The sequence below is a fragment of the Garra rufa genome, chromosome 22, assembly GCF_049309525.1.
Source record: "Garra rufa chromosome 22, GarRuf1.0, whole genome shotgun sequence".
Classification (NCBI taxonomy): domain Eukaryota; kingdom Metazoa; phylum Chordata; class Actinopteri; order Cypriniformes; family Cyprinidae; genus Garra; species Garra rufa.
Genome location: NC_133382.1, coordinates 17234119 through 17261326, shown reverse-complemented (window position 1 = coordinate 17261326; position 27208 = coordinate 17234119). Strand labels below are relative to the sequence as shown.

At 36.3% G+C, this 27208-nt stretch overlaps 1 protein-coding gene across 2 annotated transcripts; it reads right to left on the bottom strand.

Moving 5' to 3' along the window:
- Window positions 1-99: 99 nt before the first annotated feature.
- On the bottom strand, window positions 100-25776 carry tecpr1a (tectonin beta-propeller repeat containing 1a). 2 transcript variants are annotated; one of them, XM_073828324.1, is made up of 26 exons: window positions 25654-25776; window positions 24532-24767; window positions 22945-23127; window positions 22754-22876; window positions 22521-22643; window positions 22174-22348; window positions 21994-22094; window positions 19570-19671; window positions 15910-16058; window positions 12036-12583; window positions 11381-11526; window positions 11270-11290; window positions 10943-11098; window positions 9569-9718; window positions 9316-9473; window positions 8212-8339; window positions 8028-8130; window positions 7854-7950; window positions 7690-7769; window positions 7531-7587; window positions 4529-4703; window positions 4240-4375; window positions 3981-4073; window positions 2252-2358; window positions 2033-2152; window positions 100-1950 (listed from the first exon to the last, which is right to left on the bottom strand). In XM_073828324.1, the coding sequence occupies exons 2-26, from the start codon at window positions 24754-24756 to the stop codon at window positions 1795-1797; spliced, it is 3612 nt and encodes a 1203-aa protein (XP_073684425.1). In that variant the 5' UTR covers window positions 24757-24767; window positions 25654-25776; the 3' UTR covers window positions 100-1794. The 2 variants fall into 2 exon arrangements, with proteins under 2 accessions (XP_073684425.1, XP_073684426.1); XM_073828325.1 differs by lacking the exon at window positions 11270-11290.
- Between the last annotated feature and the right edge of the window lie 1432 nt (window positions 25777-27208).

Below are 27208 nucleotides of genomic sequence, written 5' to 3'. Positions count from 1 at the left end.
ATGAAGGGACTAAGTCTGCTGGTCATTAATGTAGCTCACCCAAACATGTCATGCATAGATGCTTTGCTCGTATAGTGAAAGTCAATGGGGTCCAAAAGAACACTAGGCCCCTTGACTTTCATTGTATGGACAAATAAACAAAAAACAACTTCATTTGTGTAGACATGAGGGTGAGTAAACTATCCCTTTAACAGGGTAAGTATTTCATTAAAAATGCAAGTTTCGGAGCAGATTTCATATTTATTGAGAGGACACAAACCATGCACATATGACACACTCAAATAATAGCTCTTTACCCTGTTATTTCTCTACTTTAATAATTTAAAACTATATTATCTTTTCTTTTTTTCCAGTGTTTTCTCTCATGCCTGCATAAATTTCTTTGTATGTACAGAAGCAACCTTAAATAATGCCCTAAAGGATGTCACACAATTGATGCAGATTCACATTAGGACCGTAAATACCCATAAATAATCTGAATTTATACATCCACATGTACAACATAACTTAGCAGAGTAGGAATAAAACTATTCATAAACTATTTATCCTAATAAAACCATTTGGAAAGATTTGTTATAAATACTGTTACTTTCTAAAATTTGTGCTGCCTTTAAACGGAATGAAACCACATATATCTATGTATAAACGGAACATGCTGACGTCCTGAGAAATGTTTCACAACGGTGTCTTCACATTTTCAAGTGCAAAAGTAATATTGCACTCTTTCGTCAATGACAACAGCTGATTAAGTGTTTGTACTTACAGTACAATTCAAAACTTTAAGGTCGGTAAGATTTTTATTTTTATTTTGTGGTATTGTCTGCTCACCAGTGCAGATAATTAAAAACTGAAAATTTTGTCATGATCCTTTAGAAATCATTCAAATATGCTGATTTGTTGCTCAAGTAACAATTTCTTATTATCAGTGTTGAAAACAGTTGTGCTACTTAATATTTTTTTGTAGAAACCGTGATTTTTTTTTTATGGTTCTGTATAGAAAGTTTAAAAGTAGTGCATTTATTTTTAAAACTATTTTCAAATCGTTCCCAATATAAAATCCTTTATCATCATTTTGGTCAATTTAATGTATCCTTGTTAAATTAAAGTATTCATTTCTTTAAAAAAAAATCTTACTGACCCCAGATTTTGAAACTGTAGTGTACTTGTACAGTACCAATGTGTTGTCTCAGCTTTTAAGCAAGAACATAACCAATAACCCAATACAAGCAGATGATGAAAGTATTACAGACTCTTTTACGATTTAACCGATGTTTAGCGGCACTGCAGCCGAGCTACGAAATTCCCAGAAACAGGTGTTTGTTTAAAAATGTTGTTTGTGTGTTGTTTAAAATAAAATGCTTGTAGTGTACCTTCAGTAGCTTCCACTGTGACTTTTTGTATTTAATGCCCCTGGATTCAAATAAAGAATCAAGAAAGCAAACGGGCAATTGTGATTTTACCACAGACGAATACAAAATAAATAAATTAAGATCCTCTAACCAAAAGTACTATGTAAAAAACAATGACGAATGATGCTAGTGTTTAAAAGGAGAGGGCATTACTGGAAGTGGCCTCAATATCCAAGAGAGCCCTCAAAACAAGAAAACATCTTTCAAGCTAACTCAGCTGAAACACAAACAAAAACACTCGTCTGCATGTGCGGGAGCTTGAGTCGCACGATTTGTTAAGTGGGATTGAGTAATTCTGCTCTGGACAACATTCTGCGCTACAGAAGGGAAGAAAACAACTTATGGCTACAGTAGAGATGGATAGCATAGAGCTCCGCTGTTTTGACTAACAGCCCACCGGGTTTCCGTTCATCTCCGACTGGTTACTGGTTTGCAGTGGACGTGCTGCTGTGTGGATGCTGACGTTGTCAGTCAGGGATGGCATCAGGATGCGAGGTGCCTCCATGGCATTTCCTCTAACTGTTACATGATCCCATCCACCCTGAAACAAACAGATGATTTGCTTTTTTTCTATCCATTCTGCACAGTGACTAGTGAGCATAAAGACAATCAGCAGTGTTTACCCCAATGCCATAGTCCCACGAGTGTCCTTTGGGTTCCATCGGGAGCACCCCTAGTCGGCGACACACAGTGCCACAGCTCAAACTGTGACTGCCCTGCACCTTATCCGCAATGATCCACACCTTGAGAAAAAAATAAATAAACACAAATCTAGCATTTATCAAAGCAAATCTGCAGTAGTTAGACTGCAATAACTAGTTATAAGGAGAAACGGTCTAGACCTGGTCCAGAGGTCCCACAGACACCTTGCGCACATTATTGGAGATGTGCTCCCATGATGAGCCCTGAGGGTAACTGGGGGTCACACCATGTCTGTACCACAGGTTACCTGCTCATACAAAACCATACATAGTCAATTTAGATTTGAAGGTTTTAAATAAAGTATTGTATGACTGGTGATTATTTAGACTGCATGGGAACCATGGATGCTTCTAGACATTTAGTTTAGCATTCATAATTTTACATCTTGCTGTAAAAATACAGTTACACCTAAGTTGGATCAGTTATTGATGTCCTAAAGAAATAGTTCACCCAAAAATGAAAATTATCCCATGATTTACTCACCCTCAAGCCATCCTTATATGACTCTCTTCTTTCAGACAGATGCAATCATTGTTAAGTAAAAAAAAAATCCTGGGTCTTCTAAGCATTATAATGGCAGTGAATGGCTGTTGAGATTTTTAAGTCCAATGAAGTGCATCTATCCATCATAAAAAGTACTCCACACGGCTCTGTGGGTTTAATAGAGGGCAAATTTTGATTTAGTCTTAGTCATAGTCTTCTGACTAAAATGGCATTTGGTTTTAGTCATATTTTAGTAATCTGAATTGTTTTAGTTGTGCGACTAAATATCATAAGATATATTTATTTATATAAATAATTTTAGATTAATCTTTATTAGGGCTACTGAAGTGATTCAGTCAAGAGCAGTAGCATAGATCATTGAATCCTATTAGACCAATAGCATCACGTTCAAAAATGACCAACGTGTCTCGATATTTGTCCTATTTAAAACTTGACTCCTCTGTAGTTATATTGTGTACTAATACCGGCAGAAAATGTAAAGCTGTGATTTCCTAGGCCGATACGATTAGGAACTACACTCCCATTCCGGAGTAATAGTCAAGGAAGTTTGCTGCCGTAACATGGCCGAAGCAGGTGGAGTAATATCACGTAGCACATGTGCAAATGCTAACCTAGCTGGCAACTAATTTCAGGCGCTGCGTGATATTACTCCCCCTGGCCTGCGCCTGCTGCTTCCATATTACAGCAGCAAACTTCCTTGACTATTACGCCGGAATGGGAGTGTAGTTCCTAATCTTATCGGCCTAGAAAATTGCATCTTTACATTTTCCGCCAGTCTTAGTACACGATATAACTGCAGAAGAGTCAAGTTTTAAATAGGACAAATACCGAAACTCGTTGGTCATTTTTGAACGCGATGCTAATAGGATTCAATGATCTATGCTAAGCTATGCTAAAAGTGATATTGCCAGAACAGGAGAACGGCTGAATGGATTTCAAAACTGTAAAAATCAACTTATTAACTCGGAGGGAGTTGGAGAATTAGCCTATTTCCAAAAAAAGTGGAGTGTTCCTTTAATTCATCCCCTGGAACCATGTGGAGTACTTTTTATGATGGATGGATTCACTTTATTGGACTTCAAAGTCTCAACAGCCATTCACTGCTACTATAAAGCCTGGAGCCAGTACATTTTTTTATATAACTCCGTTTTGTCTGAAAGAAGAAAATCATATACACCTAAGATGAATAAATCATGAAGTAATTTTCATTTTTGGGTTAACTATTCCTTTAAGAGCAATACTGCAGACACCAAGATATACAAACATCAGAATTACTAACATATGTGCTTCCCCACTTCTGAAAAAGGACCAGTGGCCACTGTCGTATTAACACCTTTTTTATCAGTGTGACATGTATAGGTGTACCATTTTCATCTACTGTGTATACAGACGTCCTGCCCACTGACACCTGTTTGAGCTTCTGTCCGGTTGGAGAGGGGATGTGATACCAGCAATCTCCTGCGAACAGATTAAACCTTACTTATCTAATGCTGCTGCAGAAATACAGGCAATGCTGCAACTTCAGCATGACAGGCATGACTTGCCTTAAAATGTAACGCAAGAGACAAGTATGCATTGTTGTATTTTGTATAGGGTTTTATGTGATTAAAGGCTATTCCCCCACCTGCTGGGTTCTGGGCAGACACAGAGCCCCTATAGAATGCAGAACCATCCTTAGCAATGGCCCAAACCTGGTGGACGGCACCTATGGAAATCGACTTGAAAGGCTGGTCAGTTCCAACATGTAACCATGACGACCCCTGTGAGCAAGCCACGTCATCAGGCAGGGTTACATCAGTCTTGAAAGCCTCTCACAGTGATAATGCTTAAGTATTTGTACACTATTTGCATGGGAACTACTGAAAACAGAACCAATTAGCAGACTTCTAGAAAATAAGGAACTTGACTCTTACTCCAGGGGTAAGTGAGGTGACACCCAGACGGCACAAGACGTCTCCTTTGTTGCTGATGGCCCATAATGACACCTGTTCCACTGTGCTCTTCGGTCCACAAGGTAGGATTGTGATGTCACTCAAGGGTATAGGCGGGACTTCCTGCCAGGGGCCAGTTGTTGTGAGTTTACACTTTCTAAGGTGGAAGAAGATAGTTAAAAACTGGGGAAGGGATTCGATTACAAAAAAGGTTTCAATTTTGAATACATGCACCAACATTGAATAAATACTTCTTTAAGCTACTAAACAAACAAAAATACTAAATAAATACTAAATGTTTCTTTTTTTTTAATATTGTCCCTTTTTTCCCTAACTAAATTAATTCTTCTAAATGTGAATTTCAGTATGGTGGTAATGCATAGGCAAAATGTATGGTGCTTATAATATGACAAAACTATTTGAATTTGAATTGTGTAAATTTGAATTATTGACAAGTGGCATTTAACAAGTGAATATTATGTGGCATTTAACATAGTTCTGAATTAAATTTTTTTGAACTTGAATATTGAACATTTGAAATTGAACACAATTTAATTTTTATGGTAGTTTTTAATAGACATGTATTTTCAAACAGCATATTTTCTGTTCTGAATTCTTAGACTGCAATTATCCGGCTTTTAAAAATAAGTTTTCAAGATGAAGAAATTCAGAACATCAAATGAAATATTCAAAATTCACAGAAATTCAGATCGTACAGAAACTAGGTCAGAGGTTTTCCTCCGAAAAGTCAAAGCATTTACGGTAACCGGGAGGGGACAAGTTCGGTTCACTTAAGCTAGTTTTGCCGTGGCCACAACATATTAACTTATGTTGCATTTAATTGTTAATTTTGTTGCATTAAGGATGTCCTCAACTTTGACTTTTCTGAGAATATCTACTCTTCCCTGTGAATAACCTCTGAGCTACTTCCTGTACAATCTGAATTTTTCCGTTTTGAATTTCCAATACTGAATTTTATGTTCCGAATTTCTTCTTCATCTTGAAAAGTTGTATTTTTAAAAGCTGGATTCAGAACAAAAAAATCTATTGTTTAAAAATACGCCTATTAAAACCTACCATAAAAAATTCTATTGGGTGAAATTTCAAATATTTCAAATTTTAAATATTTAAGTTAAAAAAATTGAATTCAGAACTACGTTAAATGCCACATAATATTCAGTTTTAATAAAAGAGACTTGTCAATAATTTAAATTTACAAAATTTAAATTGTTTTGTTATATTATAAACTGTAAATGTAGAAGATTAAAAACCTTTTGAAGAATTATGTCACTGAGTTAAAGTAATTAATTTAATTAATTTAATTGACACTTTACAATTAGGTCCCATTTGTTAAAGGGATAGTTAAGGCCTTCGTTCATCTTTGGAGCACAAATTAAGAAATTTTTGATTAAATCAGAGAGCTTCAACTGTAATTATAAAAGTAAAATATCTTAATGTAGGGTCCCAGATTTTTATCTAAAATATCTTCATTTGTGTTCTGAAGATGAACAAAGGCAACAATGTATTTCTTTTAGAGGCAGTTTCTCAGATTTTAGAACTACAGAAAGAGGTGTGCCTCAAGGTTCTTCTCTTGGGCCTCTTTTGTTTTTTTCTATTTTTATTAATGACCTTCCTCTCACCTGTACTGACTGTAATATCCAGCTGTATGCTGATGATACTGTGATTTATTATTCCAACTCAAATATCACTGCAATTCATAATTCTCTTCAGTTTGATTTTGACAAAGTTCAGTGTTGGCTGATGTCTAATAAACTTGTACTCAATAAGACTAAATCTTATTCTATGTTATTTCACAAAACGAGTAGATCTTGGGTTCCTAATGATCTTTATCTTAAATTTATGGATTTGCTACCACTGGAGCCTGTTAGGCAAATTAAGTATCTTGGTCTTTGGCTTGACTCTAATCTTTCATTCAGTACTCATATACATTCGATTATAAATAAAATTACTTATCGTTTAAAAATACTTTATCAATCAATTAGTTGTTTTAATTTTTCTGTTCGTAAAAAAATAGTTTCTCAATTATTACTTCCAATTCTTGATTATAGTGATATTATTTATCTAAATACCACAGCTACTAATCTTCAGCCTCTTAATGCTGTTTATAACAGTCTGTGCAGGTTTATTCTTCGTTGTCCTTTTAGAACTCATCACTGTTTTATGTTTCATCAATTGTCCTGGTTTACTCCATCTTCTAGACGTCATTTTCATTGGTTATTATTTATTCACAAGTGCATTCACTTTAGTTATCCTGATTACTTGAAACAATATTGAATTCCAGTCAGCTCTTCTTATAATTCACGCCATGCTGATCAAATATTTTTTGTTGTTCCTAGAATTAATAAAGAAAGTGGCAGATTTTCATTTAAATATAAAGCACCTTATGACTGGAATAATTTGCCAGCTTCTATTCGATCCTTAACTTCCTTTTATTTGTTTAGAAGTGCTCTTGTACATTACTTACAGAATACTTGTATTTGTTTCTGATTTTTGTTTATATATGTTTGAATATTTATATTTCAGTACTAGGTTAATGCAATATTGTCAAATAACTTCTGTAATATTAATAATGTGAAAGATGCAGATTGTTGGGTGGTCAGACAGCTTTTAGAGAGTTTTTGTATGTGTGTATGTGTGAATTGTTGTGTTGTTTTGTTTTTGTATTTACTTTATTGTATTGTTGTTTTACTGCATTGAGGCAGTTTCATTACTGCACTGCTGTATCTGCCATTTTTGTATATATTTGTGTACATTGAGGACCCCCTTGAAAACGAGATGATTCATCTCAAGGGGCTTATCCTCTTAATAATAAATTTGAATTTAAATTTACGGGTACGACATGAGGGTGAATAATTAATGATAGAGTTTTAATTTTTGGATGAACTATCTCTTCAGTAACATTAGATAACTACAGTAGTTAACTGGTACTAAGAAAACATTTCTAAAAAGTAAGTGCTAGATACCTGGCCCAACGTCTGCGGCGGACAAAGTCCTTCAGTGTTTTATTTCCATGGTATGACCTAGAATGGTGAATATGTTCAGAAAAATCAAAGAGTTAGCTCGATCATACATTTAAAGGTTTTGTTTTTTAAATTATAAGATATACTGGCAATATAACTTACGCAGGAAAGTCAGCTGCATACTGCCAGCCCTCTCTGTCTGTCCCACCTTGCACAGCATAGTCAATAGTCCAGTCTGACACCTGCAAAATATTAAGTGGTTACTTTTAATTGAAGTGAATTTTCAGTTCTTTATCTATTGGGAGGAAATGGATAACAGCACAAACCCAAGTCCAGTTGGGGGAGGGTGGTTTTGTGTTGTTCTTAGTGCACTCCTTCAGACCTGAGGCATCGCTCCACATGTAACGGTCAGTAGGGAGACCCCTGGAGGAGAAACAGTGAGGCACAATTGTGAGCATACTGAACACTTGTGGATGACAAACATCACGGTCAGTATTAACCTGTTAGTGTAACCAGTGACAGGATTCCATCGCTGGTTCTCATAGATGTAAACACTCTTCACATCTGTCTGTGTGTAGATGTTATCTGTGCTGCTTGCCAAACCTGTGTGCATGAGATAAATGAATTATGTGACTTATATGAATGAAAAACACTTATTGGCTTAGAAAGAGGTGATGCATTTACCCTGGAAGAAGCCTCCTCCATAGCCTCCAGTGTGGACCCAGGCAGTGTGGTCATAGCCAATCCCCCACACCACATCAAGACTGTTGGACTCAATAATACGCAAATGCCCTCCGACCTGACGCCAGAACCTGCCCATGATGACAAAGATTTTTTTTTTCAGAGCAGTCATATTTCCATTATGACTATTCATGAACTGCTATAAGGCATAACAGCAAGACAAAGGATAATGTTTATGAATATACACTTGTTCAAAAGTTTGGTGTCAGATAGATTTTTAAAAAAAGAAATTAGTACTTTTATTCAGTATGGATGCAAAATAAGGATGTACAAATAAAGACTTGTGCATTGCTACAAAGAATTTCTATTTCATATAAATGCTTTCTATTAATCTAAGAATCCCCTGGTGCATCATTTATCCTTCTGAAGCAACAGTGAGCATTTGAACCTTCTGTAATAGTTGCAGATGAGTCCCTCAGGTGTCCTCAGAGTGAAAACATGGTTCTCAAAATCATACAGTCATTGTTGGAAAGGGCTCAAATACACAAAAATGCTGAAAAACCAAAGAATTTCAGCAAATAAGGGACTCATGAACAGCTATCATGAAACAAAAAAACAAAACAAAACATGGAACAAAAAACAAAACTAAAGTAAACTAAATAAAAAACAGCTGTGGATCATTTAGGTAACAACACAGTATTACGAATCGAAAGTGTATGTAAACTTTTGAAAGGAGCCATTTTTATAAATTCAACAATTATTTTCTCTTGTGCACAATATGTAAACATCATTTATGTGAAATATCTTATCCAGGTCAGTACTAAATAAAAATAACATGCATTTTGTATGATCAAAAAATTAACATTTTCCAGATTCTGCAAGGTGTATGAAAAGTTTTGACCTCAACTGTACATGCCATCATAAATTAAATTTAAAAATATACTAGTAAAAGAGTTAAATTAATATTTCAAGTAAATTCTTGCATAATGTGTGGACTTCTTGATGTTATGTGTGACTGTAATGATGCACAAAGGTTTTTTTGGTTCTGATAGGACAATGTTCCTTTAAATTTGTTCACATAAAATCAATCAGTCATCTGATTCTTACATCTGATCACAGGCTGTTGGGTAGGGAGATGCCTCTAATTCCTTTGTAGGTTCGCTCACAAAGATGTCACCTTTACAGGTGACTGACCAGATGGCTTGTTTCGAGGGAGGGCCCTGAATACCTCTAGAGTCACAGCAGGACACACTTAGCAGAGCCAGCTGATAGGATGAAAAAAACTGTCAGTCAAAGAGCAAGGTAATTACACAAATTACACATTTCCCATGATTAATGTTCTCTCCTCTCTCTCTCTCACCCAGTCATGCATCTCCAGCTCTGTGGCTGCAGCCAGGCGGATAGGCCACCTTTGTTTGGTTCGCTCTGCTGTATAGATGGCAAATGTGTTCTTGGAGTCATTCAGTACTGGCACCAGGATTGTCACTTCATTAATGAACACGTGGAGATACTGGACAGAGAAAGAGCAGAAAAAAAGGTAAAACAAGGGTTGAATTTAGACTGCGTGAAATCATTTCACAGGCACAGATTTCTTCCTTTGTTCGTATACACTACCATTCACAAGTTTGATGTTGTTCAGATTTTCAGTGTTCAGTCAATGTTCAGTCTCTTATGCTAACTTTTCTTGACAATTATTATTTTTATTTGACTAAAAAACAAAACAAAAAAATAATATTGTGATTTTTAATAATATGGAAAATATGTTTTCAATTTTATTATGCTGTACAGTGCCTTGCAAATGTATTCATACTGCAACACTTCACCCATCTGGTCTTTATGGTGGTGTGTCCACACTCAATACTCTCCTCAGTGAAAACACATGAAAACACGCTTGAAATTTGCAACAAAGCACCTAAAGAGCTCTCAGACTGTGAGGAACAAGATTCTGTGGTGAACCTCAATTCCAAGCATCATGTGTGATAATTGCCAAATGCAGATGTGCAAAAATTGTCACATCATACCCAAAAAGACTTTGATAAGAACTGTGTTAAGGGTATGAATACTTATGCAATGTACTTCAGTATTTTATATTTAATAAATTTGAAACGTTGTCACAAATCTGTTTTGTGCTTTGTCTTTAGCATGTATGGAGTGTAAATTGATGTGGTTAAAAAAGTAATTTAAAGCAGTTAAACATAAGGCTGCAACATAAATCTTTAAAAAAAAATAAGGCACTGCTAATGTGCTGATTTGGTGCTCATGAAACTTTTCTTCTTCTTATCTCTACATTTCTTATTATCATGTTGAAAAATGACTGTGCTTAATACTTTTGTTGAAACCGAAACTCATTGTCAAGATTCCTTGATGAGATTATAAATACGGCATTTAGAAGTCTTTAGTAAACTTACACATCTTTATTGACACTTTTAATAAGCTTAATGCATCCTTTCTCAAAAGAAAATCTTTTAAACTCTAAAATTTTGATCAGTGGTGTATTTCCAACAAAAAGTTATCAAGTCCTTGTACAGCTAATAAGCTTTAGATTAGTTTCCAGCTACAGTATAAATAATGTGGCATATATCTTTAGTCAATTTTCCTAGAAGAAAAAAATCTACTGGAGATTTTAATCAACTTTTGGCACTACGCTAACCTTACTAAATGACCTTAAAGCTATCAACATGGATTAAAAACCGACAAAACTACAACTTTGATTTGATCAAAGATGTAAGATTACCTTCTTTTCATCATTAAATGTGTAATAGATGAACAAAATCCCATCCTTGTTGCCCTCTGCTCCTGAAAACTGCTCCAGCGCAAACTGAACATCCACCCACTTATGAGGTTTCCAGTCTCGCCACCACTGCATGGTGCCTTTCTTCACCCATACAGACTGTGAAAAAAACAGGAATCAAGATAAATGATCAAATTATAATTTTTTTTTAAGGTTTAAGCCAAAAGATTCTTTTTTCTAGAGGTAACTCGGGTAACATGGTTCTACCAAGCTGAGGGCCACTGTCACAGTAACTGTTGCTTTGCATTTTAATCTAACTATAGAACTTACTGTTGCTATATCAACGACAGTCTGGATATAATCAAAAATCATAAATGACAAAACTGGTTAGTATTGCTGAAAACATGAGCCGAGGTAAACTGTTTTGTGTGTGAGCACTACCTGTTCAATGGCCTGCTCATAATGCATGAAATTCTCCATTTCTCTCTTGGAGCGTTCACTGAGCTGCTCAAATATCTGTTTACGCCATGCAGCTGTTTGAGCAGGTGTAATAGAGAGAGACATGGCCTGCATGGAGGAGTTCAGGGCTGAGGAGAAAACCACATTTGAAACGGTCAAGGACAAAGTGAATCATCAAATTCAATTACATAGATGGTAATAGGGCTGCACAATTTTGGAAAACAGTGACATTGCGATTTTTGTTTTCATGTAATTTATACAGCAAAAAGCTGAAAAAGTCATTTTTTGGTTCTTTTAGGGCTGAATGATTTGGGGAAAACTTTAAAAATACAGGCGTTCATACTTAGATTTACTTTCTACAAGAACCAACTCAAATCTCTTTCTATAACCATTTTTAGAAATATCCTTCCACCTGAGGCACATTCCCACTGTATTTGACAAATTCAATACGATTATACAAAATAATTACTTTATTGGGATTATTATGAAATAAAACCATTAAACAAAATATATTGTAAAATTATTGTAAAAAAATACAATGCTAATATTTACATTCTAATTCTAATTCTCTGTTTTAAAAAGGTAAACTATATCACAATACTGATTTTATTTCAGTATGTCATGATACTTGGCTGACCTGTGGATGTAGATGAGTTGAACCAGTTCAGCTGAGTGTGACACTCAACCAGACATCCCCCACCACTAACCCAGGCCCATTTTGGATGTTCATCTGGCCCATAAGGCTCCTCTAGGGCCAAGTTATAGGTGGCTACAGAGGACAGGCTGCTGGTTTCAGCTGCGTCTCCAGGTCCAGATGCATGGTGCGTCTGGGCTTCCTCTAGGTCCACATTGCTCCACTGAGGATCCACCCCACCTGATTGGCTAGGAGACAGAACCTGGGTTGGGGAAGCCCTGTCTTCCACCTCTTTTTCTGTGTGATCCTCCTCAGGAATAGATGGGCCAGCTGGGGGGACGTCACGGCGACTGATCTGGCCTTCACGGTCGGACACAAGCTCTGAGATGAAGCTGTCACTGGTCACTTTGGGGATGCGTGGTTTAGGGGCATCTCCTATCTCAGATGTTGGAACTGCTTCACCCCCAGCTCTTTCAGTCTCAGGGTCTACATCACTCAAGACTGACGCCTGGGACTGTACGCGTACCTCATCACCAAAAAAACAACCAGCACTGTAAGGTGTAGAGGCATAGTGTTAATGTACAGCACCAGAAGTTTACTAATAGAGTAAACTAATAGAATTCACAACTATGATTCCAAATTAAATAGGTATTGAAAAAAAAACACCATTAAATATAAAAATATAAATATAATTTGTCACATACGACAATACATTGTAAACTATTTTTTAATGAATACCTAACATTTAAAGGGATAATTCACCCAAAAGTTTAAATCACCTCATCATTTACTCACCCTCAAGCCAACCTAGGTGTATTTGACATTCTTCTTTCAAACGAATACAATCAGAGGAGTTATTTGTAAAAATGTCGTGGCTATTCCAAGCTTTATAATGCCAGTGAATGGGTGTTAAGATTTTGCAGTCCAATAATAAAGTACATCCATCCATCATTAAAAGTGCTCCACTTAACGCCACTCTCTCGTGAAAGCACAAACAGTACAACAGTTAGCGAAAGCTTGAGATTACAGTTTATAAAGTTTTGGATAATTTATGCATATTCTTCTTCTTACACAAATGCATCGATTTGCTTCAAAAGGCCTTTTTATAATGATGCTTTTTCTGGACTTCAGAAGCTTAATACTTCCATTCACTGTCATTATAAAGTTTGAAAGAGCCAGGACATTTTTTTATATAACTCAGATTCATTTTAGAAAAGAAAGTTATATACACCTAGGTTGGCTTGAGGGTAAGTAAATCATGGGGTTATATTTATTTTTGACCGAACTATGCCTTTAAAGTCCCCATGAAATCAAAATGTATTTATTTTCTTCTTTTAGGATAAATATGTTAGCCTTAAGGTTGTCTATAAGCTAGTGTGTTGCAAAACAGTGACAAAATTTTCTTGCTTAGATTTTTTGTCTCGTTTCCAGCCAAAATATCTAAAAATTATTTCAAACAGAAAACGAGATTATTTGTCTTACCCCATTAGCAGATTATTTTGCTTGTTTCAAGCAAAAACACATTTAATTAGTTTTTTCTGAAAACAAGACAATTTTTATCTTGATTTAAGAATTTTTAGGTATTTTGGCAGGAAACAAGACAAAAAAATCTAAGTAAGAAAGTGATGAATTTTGCAGTAAAGGATCAACGATTTTGATGACATCACCCTGCACTTCAGCTTCTCATCAAACTTTCTGTCCAGTCAAATGCTCTGAAGCGTCACAAAGCGTCACAAAGCGTATCGGACAATAACAAATCTACATCAAATGCTCAATGGCTCTAACCCAAGCTGTGATAAAAAAAAAATAAATAAAAAAAAAATTGGCTACTTTAAAAAGGGGGTGGGACTGCTTGATGTCCCGCCCTGTCTTCCTGTTTCAGCTGACATTACGTCAACATATGGTGACACAAACCAAACAGTGGCTGTTGGTAACAGGATGTACAGTGCACAGCATAAATGAGTACAACCCCTCTTAATATATATAAAAGATGTATTTTCTTAATGATCACTAATATAATTCATGGAAAGATGGCAATATTTAAATGCATTAAACATATACTTAATAAAAACAACAAAATATATTCCAATATTTCCTGTAATATAATTAGCCAATTTTGTTTAAATAATGGATTGCAGAAATGAGTACACCCTATATGTATTTCAGCAAATGTATAATATTCTAGTACTTAATATGTCCTCCAGAACATTAAGTATACTGCTCTGACCCTTCTTGGCACTGAGTGTACAAGTTCATGGCAAATTTTCACATCTGTCCTGTTTAACTCCTGGAGGACGACCTCCTTAAATGCCCTGGTCTTTAATGGGGAGTTTTGCTTAGCTCGTCTCTACAGAATCCCCCACAGCTGCTCAAGAGTGTTAATACTGAGTGAAATACATGTCCACTCAAGGTTTTTCACCTTGGGAGAATAAATATCCTCATTGTCATGCTGAAAAAATGCCCAATAATGCAGGGAATGAGGAGAGGGTAGCATCTGCAGTTTCAGTTTTTTGTATTACATCACACAGTAGTTTGTGAATTTATGACAGCACTGATAAAGCACAGCTCCCTCACACCTTCAGCACTCATCTCATACATACCTGTAGAAGAGCTTTACTACCACTGAACGTCACTGTAGGTACCAGGCACTTCTCGCTGTACTCCTCCTGTAGCAACACCAGAACATTTTGGATGCTTTTGGATCCGAAATGATTGACTTGGTCCCTTGACCCCAGAGTATGGATTTCCAGAAGTCTATATTTTGTAAATATGGGCCTTGGAAGAGATTAAATGAGTTTACTGTGCTTTGGCTACAGTAGGTAATTCTAGTGGTGACAATAACCATGCATGTCACTTCTGCAGGCTGCTTCGTACTCTGTGAGATAAAGTGTCACTCTTCATAGCTTTTGCCGGCTCTGATACTCTTACATGGTATTTCTGCGCCTCATTTTGTAGCAAAAATTCATTCATCATTAAATGAAAACTTAAAGTGAAGACCTGGTTGTTTCAGGAGCCTTGTCACAAGTCCATTGTTTTTGAATGTCAGTGCTACTTCTGCTATATTTTCACACTTAAAACAATAATTTGGTATTCCTCTTGTACCACTGTCCTCTTTTCTGCTAAGAAATAAGTCACCTGGCAGTTCTCTCCCAATTGGTTTCATTGTTGACAGCATTAAGTCCGTGTATGATTCAGTAGGCTATAAAATTCCTTTAACTGTCAGGAAATTACTTGTTTTAAAAAGTTTTGGTTCAGAATACTTACCAGTTGATCAAAAATAGCTTTAAACCTTCACTTTTTTTTTTTTTTTTTTAGTTTTATTTAGTAACTTTCAGGAGGGTGTACTCATTTTTGCAACACAACATTTTATCACTTTGACAGGAAAATCTTAATTTGCTAAATAATTTTGACATTCTTCTTTGGTAATTGATCAAGCAGGCCTGTTGGAACATTATATCTCCAAAGAATCCTAATATGTCTTTCAAGTGAAGAGTAATTGCTCAATTTGTTAAGTTTTAGAGGGGGTGTACTCATTTATGCTTTGCACTGTAGGTGAATCCAATATTGAGAAATGTCTAACCTCTTTGCCAAATTAAAGGCGACTTTCAGAAGCAACAAGCAATAGGAGCATGGATTGTTTTCTAGTACAGAACACGTCACCCATCATATGTCTACATATGATCATCATAAATATATAATTAGATTAATGTTTACAACAAAATGTTACAGTTACTTTTTTGTTTTAAAATCTTAGTTGTACTGGCAGTATAATTAATTTGTAATAAAATTCCTAAAGAAATGTCCAGAAAGATCTACCAATAACAGTAGCACAACAGAAGAACTAGGATTGTCAACCAGTGACCTGAAGTTAACTAACCTCTGAAGGCTGCTTGCACTGGCACTAGAGTGGGAACATTCACTATCTCTGGGTACAGACACAACCTTCCAGGTCTTTCCACTCAGCTCGCTGGCAGTCACACCCTGACGGAAGTACACCGCCCGGTCTTCAAAACCAATACCCCACACCTGAGCACAAATACACATCATATATCCAAAGACCTCAGTTAAATAACTACTGAAATGGTTTCAGAACCTATAATTCTCACTAGAAACACATACTTAGGTAAATACATGAATATAGCATAATATCTTATAACACACTAATATTTGTACATTTGTGTTTTACACTGAACAAAAAATAACATGTTTATGTTACCTTTTTTTATATAATATAATGTATTTGTTAATTTAATCAATTAATTGAGTAGTTAACTACCAGAACAAATATTTCAGATAATTTGGTCACCCCCCGTCATCCAAGATGTTTATGTCTTTCTTTCTTCAGTCAATAAGAAATTGTTTCTTGAGGAAAACATTTTAGGAATTATCTCCATATACTGTAGTGCAGGGGTTCCCAAACTTTTCAGCTCACGACCCCCAAAATAACCATGCCAGTGACTCGTGACCCCCACTATCTTAGGAAGTGTTTAAAATATACAAACGTTGCGCACAACGGCGCACATGCGCCAATAGGCCTATCCAAACATGAGCATGACAACACAAAAGAACACAACGGTCTAACAACCATATAATTTTTTTAATAGTAATTTACTCATTTGTTTAATTTCAACAAAATATCCTATCCAACAAGAGCTTGACAACACAAAAGAACACAACGGTCTAACAACCATATAACTTTTTTATAGTTATTTACACATTCGTTTAATTTCAAGAAAACACCTCACCTAATGAGATGGGTTGGCACAATGCTTGGAGCACAGCAAGTCCATTCTTGGGGTAATTTTGGAGACCGCGACTCGGAGATCATCCTCCACGTTCAGTCGCGACCTGTATTTATTTTTAATGTACGTGAGTGCCGAAAAAGCTTTTCGCACAAGTAGGTAGTGCAAAACGGCATCAGTACATCCATAGCGGCCTTGGATAGTTGTGGGTATTCCCTCTCCACTGAAATCCAAAACTCAGCCAGATTCTTGGAATTAAACACTGTCTTCAAGGTTCGGTCGCATGACAGTTCAACCAATGTGTCCTCCATGTCCGATGTAAGATGATTTGCCCTCGTTACAGTGAATGGTGACCTTATCCAGTCATATAGCTCTGGAGCTGTTTCCTCCGGGAAATACCTGTTAAAGTGTTCCAGGAGGGCTTGAAGGTGGGATGTGATAGACTTCTTCACTATGTTAACACTCAGTTCGTTTTCCTCCATGAATTCGTCCAGCTCAGAAAACATATCAATCCTTCCTATTTCAACTCGCTCAGTCCAGCGCCCAAGTTTCCTCTTGAATGCGTGAATTTTATCATTCAGCGAAATTATGTGTGTGTTCTCACATTGCAATGACATATTAAGTCCGTTCAGTTTTTCAAATATGCAAGCCAAATACGCTAGCCTTGTTAACCAGTCAGGATCAATGAGGTGGTCAGCGAGCTGGGACCCATGCTCCATCAGAAATAAGCGCACTTCGTCTCACAGCTCAAACAGGCGGCAGAGCACATTGCCTCGCGAAAGCCACCTGACTTCTGTATGGAAAAGCAAGCACTCATGTTCCGATCCCAGTTCGTTACAGAGAGTGGCAAACAGTCTGGTATTGAGTGGACGCGCTTTTATATAGTTGACCATTTTTATCGAAGTCTCAAGAACACGTTTAAGTTCTGGATCAAGTGTTTTGCTCGCAAGAGCTTCTCTGTGTATAATACAATGCGTGAATATTACGTGAGGTGCCACTTGTAAGACTCTTGCTTTAAGACCTTTCTTTTTCCCGAGCATTGCTCCAGCACCGTCTGTACACACACCGACGCACTCGCTCCAAGACAGTCCATCTTCTTTTAGTTTGTTGTCAAGTTTTGTGAAAATGTCCTCGCCTGTGCACGTTCCCTCCAGAGGGGTGCAATATATCCTCGTTAAGTTTTCCATCAAAACTGTATCTGACGAATACAAGCAGCTGGGCAGAGTTTGATATATCTGTGGATTCGTCTAACTGTAAAGCATATTTCCCTTTCTTCAGTCTGTCCACCAGTTGACACTTTATGTCCTGGGCCATGTCGGAGATACGCCGGGCAACAGTCCCGTTAGACAGCGGCACCGATTCTAGCTCACGGGCCAGTTTATCTCCATGCATAGCCCGACTTATAGCTATAGCAGCGGGTTTAATGAGGGTTTCCCCGATCGTGTATGGCTTTTTTGCCTGTGCAATTAAATATGCCACCTCATATGACGCCTTTTGAGCTTTTGCGGGGATTGTTGTTTATTTAGTTAGGACTTTCTTTTGACCTTGTAACTCTTGCTCCTTTCGCCGGAAAAAATCTACTGGTTTGTCAGCAAGAGAGGGATGCTTAGTTTTCATGTGTCTAAGCATTTTTACAGGCTTTAGGCTTTCATGTGCAAGCACCTCGGTGCACACTACACATTTGGGATGCTGTACGTTATTGACGATGACGCATGTGAATCCATACTGGATAAATTCCTCTCGATACTTTCGACACTTGGAGGCTGAGCCGACTGTTTATGGATGTCCTCTTTATGCACATGCCGGTCTCTTTCCGTACATGAGGACGTTGGACTTTCTGACGGTGGTGCTTCTCCGTTTTCCTCCGCTGGCCTATCTGTGTTGTCATTGGTCGATATTAACCAGCGTTTCATTTTAACAAAAAATAATATCCTGAGCATAAAGCGGTGAAAATTACCTACACGTTACGTGCACATGTCGGAATGTATAACACTGTGCTGTAAATTGATCTGCTGCAACGGACGCTATTGTTGTGTCGTTAATCTGTCGTAATCACCTCAGAGGTCGCGTTCAAACGGAAAGAAATTCGCAGGGCTCATGGCTTTTTAATTTGCATGTTTTTTAAATGTAACTATTAACTACTAGTTTTTATCTTTTGTTAGTTATGGATAAAATATTTATAATAGTTTAAAAAAAAAAATTTTGATTTCTTTGGAATCATCTCGCGACCCCCGCTCAATGTCTCACGACCCCCCAGAGGGTTGCGACCCCTACTTTGGGAACCACTGCTGTAGCGGACTAAAAGGTGCCCCCAAGTTTAAACTTCCAAAATCCAAGTTTACATGCAGCTTCATTTATAAGACCCTTCTTCCTCGGCTGGGATTGTTTTGAGCCCTTTGAAGCTGCATTTAAACTGCATTTTGGAAGTTCAAACTCACAGGCACCTCAGAAGTCCAATATATGGAGAGAAATCCAAAAAGGTTTTCCTTAAACTGAAGAAGGAAAGACATAAACATTTTGGATGACAAAGGGGTGAGTAAATTATCTGTACATTTTTGTTCTGGAAGTGAACTAATTCTTTAATACATCAATGCATTTGAAAGTTTCTGGGTTAAGACTTTAAGAAATCAGTGGCCAAGAATACGCACTTTATTCTGTTGTTTTCTGCCCAAGATTTGTTGAATTTTTTCAAGCGCACATTACAGACTTATGAATTAATTAGGAACTTATAAGGTAAGTAAGGCAAATAGGAATTAATAAGGTAAACCAAATAGGAAACATTATTAATTTCTGACCTGGTCATTGAGACCCACGTTGATCATGACCATCTCTCCAACCATACCTATCCAACCTGAGCCACAAGGATTATGAGAATTCACACCCCGTCTAAACCAGACCTATTAGAAATAAGCAGGTAAGGAAAAACACGTATCAATAAAAAAAATTACATTTTCATCTGCTCAAATGTTTGTTTTTTAATTGTTTACAAAGAAGTCCCTTATGCTCATCACGGCTGCATTTATTTTCTCAAAAATAAAAACAACAAAACTGTGAACTCTTATTATAAAATTTTATATTATACAATTTAAATTTAAAACTGACACATACGATTTGACACTGTGTCACGATTTGACATAGTATGACACATACTGACAAAAACGATTTTTGAAGTCAGATTAGTGCCATCTGGTGGGAGTAAAAAAAGTGTGTGTAAGTGAGTCACTTACACACACTTTTTTTACTCCCACCAGATGGCACTAATCTGACTTCAAAAATCGTTTTTAAAAGGCATTGTCTCTATTTAACATGAAATACTGCAAAAATTGAAAAGCAATATTAAAATGTTAAAATGTTTTGTAGTATTTTCAATACTAAATTGGGTAAAATTGCTCAGAATTATTGCATAAATATTAATTAGTACCATGAAATTCTCTCAAAATAAAAAATATTATGGATCAAAAATAAATGACCTTGATATTACTGAAAATAAAAAAAGTTACATTTCAGGTGTCCGTTTCCTTTAAATATAATTTTAAGATCACAATAAATGTTGTTAACTAATGTAAATACCTGGCGAGGACACCTTTAAAGTTCTTCAAATTAAGTTCTTAACAATGCATATTACTAATCAAAAATTACATTTTGATATATTTATAGTAGCTATAGTAGCTATAAAAAATCTTCATGGATCATGATACTTAATTTCCTAATGATTTTTGGCATTAAAGAAAAATCAATAATTTTGACCCATACAATGTATTTTTGGCTATTGCTACAAATACACCCCAGCGACTTTTGTGGTCCAGGGTCACATATGCTGATTTAGTGCTAAAAAACTTTCTTATTATCATTGTTGAAAACAGGTGTGTTTCCTAATACTTTTTCATTTCAGTATTCTTTGATTAATAAACAAAATCAAAAGACAGACATTTTATTTGCATTTAGCATTTATTTGAAATAGAAATCTTAATTGTCACTTTTGATGACAACAACATCAATTTTATGCATCCTTGCTAAATAAATGTATGAATTTCTTTTCTTTTTTCTTTACTGACCTCAAACTTTTGAACAGTAGTGTATACAAAATGTGTAAGAATTAGGGCTGTCAGTCGATTAAAATTTTTAATCAAATTTTAATTTGCAAAATAAATTGGACTGTGAAAATACCCACAAAAAGATTATTTAAAGCTGTGTTTTGTGTTAAATGAGAAAGTATCAAGTAGACATTACAAATAGCAGCTTTAGAAATAAATATTTTATTTAATTTAACATTAAATAATACATAAACATTTAGACTGCAACGGCCTAACATAAACTATGGAACATAGAGAATAAAAAAAGAAAAGAAGATAATTTAAGAAAGATTGCAGTATTTTTCCAACGGTTAACCAAAACAGCTTCAACAGTCTTCAAAATACCTTATTTTATGTTCCACAAAAGAAAGGTTTAAATTTCAAACTTTGAAATGACACGAGGGTGATGACAGAATTGAATTTTTCGGTGAACTATGCCTTTAATGTTTTTATTATTATTATATTATTATTATAATTATTAGTCTATTGTTTAATGAATAATGATACCCCTAATAAGAAACTAAATCTGCCAGCAGGTGGCGGTTAAACTCTTTATGAGTCATTCATTCGATTCATTCAAACAGCTGATTCAGTTAGAAATGAAATAAATGGCTCTGTTTATGAATCGGCCTTCGAATCATTATCATACGAATCGGTCAAAACGCACAATTTACTTCGGATCTAAACACCGCTGTGCTGCTCAAAGACGCACAACAATTCGTTCTCTGCAAAATTGAGCAAAACAAAGTAGAACACAATATCAACTTCTTTTTTACTGAACTGTTGCATTAAATCACATTTAAACTCAGGATTCAGGACAAAGTCAGCACTGAATGCACTAAATACTCATTTGGGGCATTTTGCGCACCAATATCTTGAATTTTACGGCATAACTGCATTTATAGAGTTGCTGCCCTGCATTATAATTGTCAACAGTCAACTATATGAAATATAAGATGATGTACAGGTCTGGGGGCAAGACAAGTGCGTTAACTGCATTAAAAAAATTTTAATCACGTTATTTTTTTCTTAACTAATTAATTAAGTTAATGCGTTAAACTGACAGCCCTAATAAGAATTATTAACATTTTTTGGACCCCACTGTATATGTAAGTGAAAAATTGTATTAATTAAAATATGACTTACTTTATGATCTTTAGTGATGGCCCACACTACATTCACACCAACTGCTACGTGTACGGCACCCACTCCAGGGCTCGGCGACTCCACCGTGACCCATGATGACCCTGTGATTTCATCAATATTACTGAATGTCTATCATCTTCCCAAATTTGTTATTTCTGTGTACTGCACCACTACACTCACCCATCAGGCAGTCTCTGCCAATGCCCTCTCTGACCAGCAGATGACCCTCCCACAGGACAGCCCACACCAGGTCACCGGGGCCACAGCTGATCTGCACAACCTCCCCTGGTACAGAGACTTCCTCCCAAACAGAACCCTCAGGATTATGGTGGTTGATGCCACAACGGAACCACACCTGCTCGGAAATACAAAAAAAAAAATCAATCTTTCTGTGGATGAATAGAAATGTATCTATACTCTGTAAAACACTCTGTACAGCTTTGTAAGGACTGAAAAATTAATCAATTATGAAAGCATGGGGTGTTGTTGGACACTGTATGTAAGTCTGAAACAAACCGAGTGCTGACCTTTCCCTGCAGAGAGACCGCCCACAGTGCCAGACACCCTCTGGGCTCCTCAGTGATCTCCCATCCACCACAAGAGATGTCATTAAACGGGTCAGGAAGAGACACAGTCTGCTCGGAGGGAATCTGCTCTCACATATAAAATTCAAGGACACACAGAAATAAGTTTCATCAACATTAAAGAGAAACAGTTAAGATAACATGTATAATTGCTTTCAAGATTTGATGGTACACACCTTGACCCAAGTGTCCTGTGCCTTGTACCTCCTGTTTCGTATCCATCTGCGGCGACGCACACAAGAGTTCCATTTTTTGTCTTTCGTATAAGTGGCTGGAAAATCAATGGCATATGTCCATCCCTAAAAACACACAGAATATCAGCTATGGCTTTAAGCAAGTGAAAGCTTCTAAAGATGTCAATACTGACCCCTTTCTCTGTGGGCTCCCCTCCGAAGTTTTCATCCACGTACCAGTCCGCCTCCCACTCCCAGTTCTCGGAAGGCAGCTGAAAGTCACCCAGAGGCTGGTGCTTCAGCCCTGTGACATCACTCCACAGCCAGCGGTCACTGGGCAACAGCCGGTCCGAGAAGCCATCGACAGGGTTCCACCTCTGTTAGGGAACAGGAAAACCATAAGTGAGTCTCATTTGATGATAACAAATGCTGTAGGGTTAATGAAAAATAGGTAACACTTTACAATAAGGTGTCAATTGTTAACATTAGTTAACTAACATGAAAGAACAATAAACAATACCTTTACTACATTAATAATTCATCTTTGTTGATGTTAGTTAATCAAAATACAGTCGTTCACTGTTTGTTCATAGTAATGTTAACAAACACAACTTGTGCTTTTAATAATTCATTACTATATGCCAAAATTAATATTAAGATTAATAAACGCTGTAGAAGTATTGTTCATTCTTAAATCATGTTAACTAATCAACCTTATTGTAAAGTTTTACCAAAAAATAACAGTGTTTAATATAAAATCTAGCTTAAAGCAGTCAGGCATGTACTCTTTATATTCATTATGGTGCCATACAGTTCTAAAAAAAGTTTCAATTTAATGACTCTTAAAATATGATGTGGTAAAACCACCAACCAACTTATTTTATACACCTCGAAAATACGTTAGTGAATATATCTTAATATTAAAAAAAAATCCTCACAATATCACAGTTTATTCGCTATAGTTTAGAAACTTGTAATAAAATATGACAAGAACTCAAGAGTTAAACTGTGTCTGAACAAATTCATCTTGATAATGTCAGATAACTTTGATAGAAAGGTATGGAACAAAACATGGTCAGGTCAAAGTGTCAAATCAAATTTTTGGTGCCAAATTTGTATTAGTTTTACTGGTGGTCCACTGTATGAAGAATTTTGGGGCATAATATGTCACAATTTACTTTATTTTGCTATCCTCATTTACATAAATGCACTATAGTGTCCTGCAGACACTAGTAAAAAAAATATGAAAAAATTATATCTGGTGTTTGAATAATTTTTAGTTTACCTGTATATATACATTTTAATAAGCTAAACCTGTATTTAAGCATTAAATTGGTTGAAAGAGACAGTAAAGGCATTCATAATGTTACAAAAGATTTCTATTTCAAATAAATGCATACATTAAAGAATCCTGAGAAAAAAATCAGTTTGTTCTAGTTAAAAAATTTCAGATTGTTTTGCATCCTCAGATCCAGATTTTCAAATAGTTGAATATTGGGCAAATATTGCCCTATCAAACCATACATCAATAGAAAGACTATTTAGCTTAGTTTATTCAGATTTTAGATAATGTATAAATCTTAATTTAAAAAAATTGACCCCTACTACTTGTTTTGTGGTCCAGGGTCACATTTAAAAGGTTTACAAACCCAAGCACACAGTCATGGTCTGCATGGGCTCTTAAACATAATTTCCTGTGTATATTTTTCTGCTTGTTGGTTGATTTACAGGATTTTTTCCCCACATACTAATAACAGTCTGTATATTACTACTGAGCACACCTGGTTTTCATATGTCTCCTCTTGGTAGCGTATGGGCACATCACTGGCATGGACGTACAAATAGATGTTGTGGTCACAGGCAATGCTCCAGCTGCACTGCTGTACAGCCGTAACACGCTTGAACTCCAAGTGGGCATCTCGGCAATGCTCCCACTGCTGTCCCGCTGTCGAAAGGCTATAAACCCTCCCGTACACATCAACAGCCCACAGGAGGGAGCCCGGCATGATGCACCCTGCTACAAGAGACAAGACACAGATCTGCAGATAAACAAACACCTCAGCATCACTTTATGGCTACAAAACGTGTTCAGAAGCAAACAAGGACACACAAAGTTAATTGCTCTCAAATGAAGCAGAATTTCCTGCCTACTCTTTTCTCTGCTTTGACAGCAGATCTGGAGTCAGCTGATTCTCATTACTGTTCCTCACGCTGCCAAAACAGTGCTGATACACTAAAAGAGACCTGTTGACAACTGTTATGTAGTTGCCTTCTAAGCTATAAATGAAACCCATGATTCCAGGGTTCAACTAAATCACAAACCACCATTATAAAACAGTACTGCAGTGTTAAACATAATATAGTATGAGTTTTAATGCCATGGATAGGTACTTCACAAAATGCCATCATATTACTACTGAGAAAGAAAGTGACGTTAGTATTTACTAAAGCAGATACTATGGTAAACATTAAAAAGGATTAACATAGTATCATCCATGTAAAAAATATAGTAATACCATGGTATTTTTGTACCTTTTTGTTAGTGAAGATCAAAATGTTACAAACGTTTCTAAATCATATATAGTTTGATAATGCGTGTTGTTGTTGTTATTGTTGAACGCTTGTTTGTTGATGCAGGTAATGCAGGATAGCATGCTAGCTGGCACTAACAGCACATAGGAAATAGACGTGTAGAGTACTTAACAATAGCATATTATCTGCCAAAAACTGGAATATGACTACAATACAGTCAAAAGACAAAGATTTAGAAATGAATGACTGCAGCTGTCTGTCTTCCGCAGTGACAGGTGCATGTACATTACAACGGAAGGTAAATATCATGGCAGTTTTTGCATCCTCAGCATAGCTGACAGTGTATATAAGCCGTAGCCAGCGTTACATACCTTGTCTGTGTCAGGGTGTAAACACTTAGCTTATGTTGTCATTTTGAGACCATTCGGCTTTACGAAATCTGCCTGTGATTTGCGCGATGTTGACACCCCAGAGATTCCAAACAGGAAGTGCTAGGATAATTGCACTGGTAGCAATTGCTTGTTGGCCCGGCGAGAGGCGCTATTAACTCATGTTAAATTATAATGGGATGGTAGAGGTTGTTACTATGGTGCCCTCAGATAGTATACACACCACCTTCACATTTCTGTCCGTTAAACCTATATTATTAACACATATATGTATTATTAAGGTTATTTTGGTTATTATTACTACTTCCGGTACTATTAGGTCTCTTTCTCTTTATCTACCCATTTCTTTTCCGGGAAACTTATTTGCACTGATCCCCACCCATAGGATAATTTGTTTTGTTGCCTAGCACCATTCTGTTATGTCGTGTATCATCAAACACAAAACGTAATAAAATCGGTCAGAGACTATTATTACTGTTATATTTTCCATGTAGTAATGGCATTCTCGTACCTTTTTGCTAATGTTTTGAGGTAACAGACAAAAGCTCAAGGTGTGAAGATTTTTCTGTAGGTGAAGGTCTGATTAAGAGAAACATCCAACGCAAATATAAAAATACAACTTTTTTGTTGTATCCTTGACTACAGCACTTCAGTAAAGTGCATACTGTTATCTGCTACAGTTGAGGCCAAAAGTTTACACCCCCCTTTCAGAATCTGCAAAATGTTAATTGTTTATTTAGTACTGACCTGAATAAGATCACATAATAGATGTTTACACATTAGGCCACAAGAGAAAATGATAGTTGAATTTATATTAAAAAAATATTTTACATCCTCTTGATTCTTAATTCTGTGATCTTACCTGAATTATCCACAGCTGTGTTAATTTGTGTAGTGATAGTTGTTCATCCCTTCCCTTGTTTGTCCTGAATGGTTGCTGTTCTTCAGAAAAATCCTTCAGGTCCCACAAATTCTTTGGTTTTTCAGACCCTTTCCAGCAATGACTGTATGATTTTGAGATCCATCTTTTCACACTGAGGACAACTGAGGGTCTCATATGCAACTATTACAGAAGGTTCAAACACTTACTGATGCTTCAGAAGGAAACACGATGCGCAGAAGATAAAATAAGTAAATTTACCCTGATCTTCAAATTCAAAATGTTTTCACCCTGACTCTTAATGCATGGTTTTTCCTGCTGGAGCGTCAGTGAGCGTTTGAACCTTCTGTAATATTTGCATATGAGTCCCTCAGTTGTCCTCAGTGTGAAAAGATGGATCTCAAAATCATACAAAAAGGGTTCAAATACACAAAAATGCTGGAAAACCAAAGAATTAGTGGGACCTGAAGGCTTTTTCTGAAGAACAGCAGGCAGTTTAACTGTTCAGGACAAACAAGGGACTTGTGAACAACTTGTGAATCACTAAACAAAAACACAGCTGTGGATTATTTAGATAAGAACACAGTATTAAGAATCAAGGGGATGTAAACTTTTGAACAGGGTCATTTTTATAAATTCAACTAGTATTCTCTCTTG

Coding starts and splice junctions, on each gene's coding strand:
- tecpr1a (XM_073828324.1), bottom strand. CDS start 24,756: ATGCCGGGCTCCCTCCTGTGGGCTGTTGATGTGTACGGGAGGGTTTAT. Junction 19,672..21,993: donor CCATCACTAAAGATCATAAA/GTAAGTCATATT, acceptor TATTTCTAATAG/GTCTGGTTTAGACGGGGTGT. Junction 9,719..10,942: donor CATTTAATGATGAAAAGAAG/GTAATCTTACAT, acceptor TTCTCTGTCCAG/TATCTCCACGTGTTCATTAA.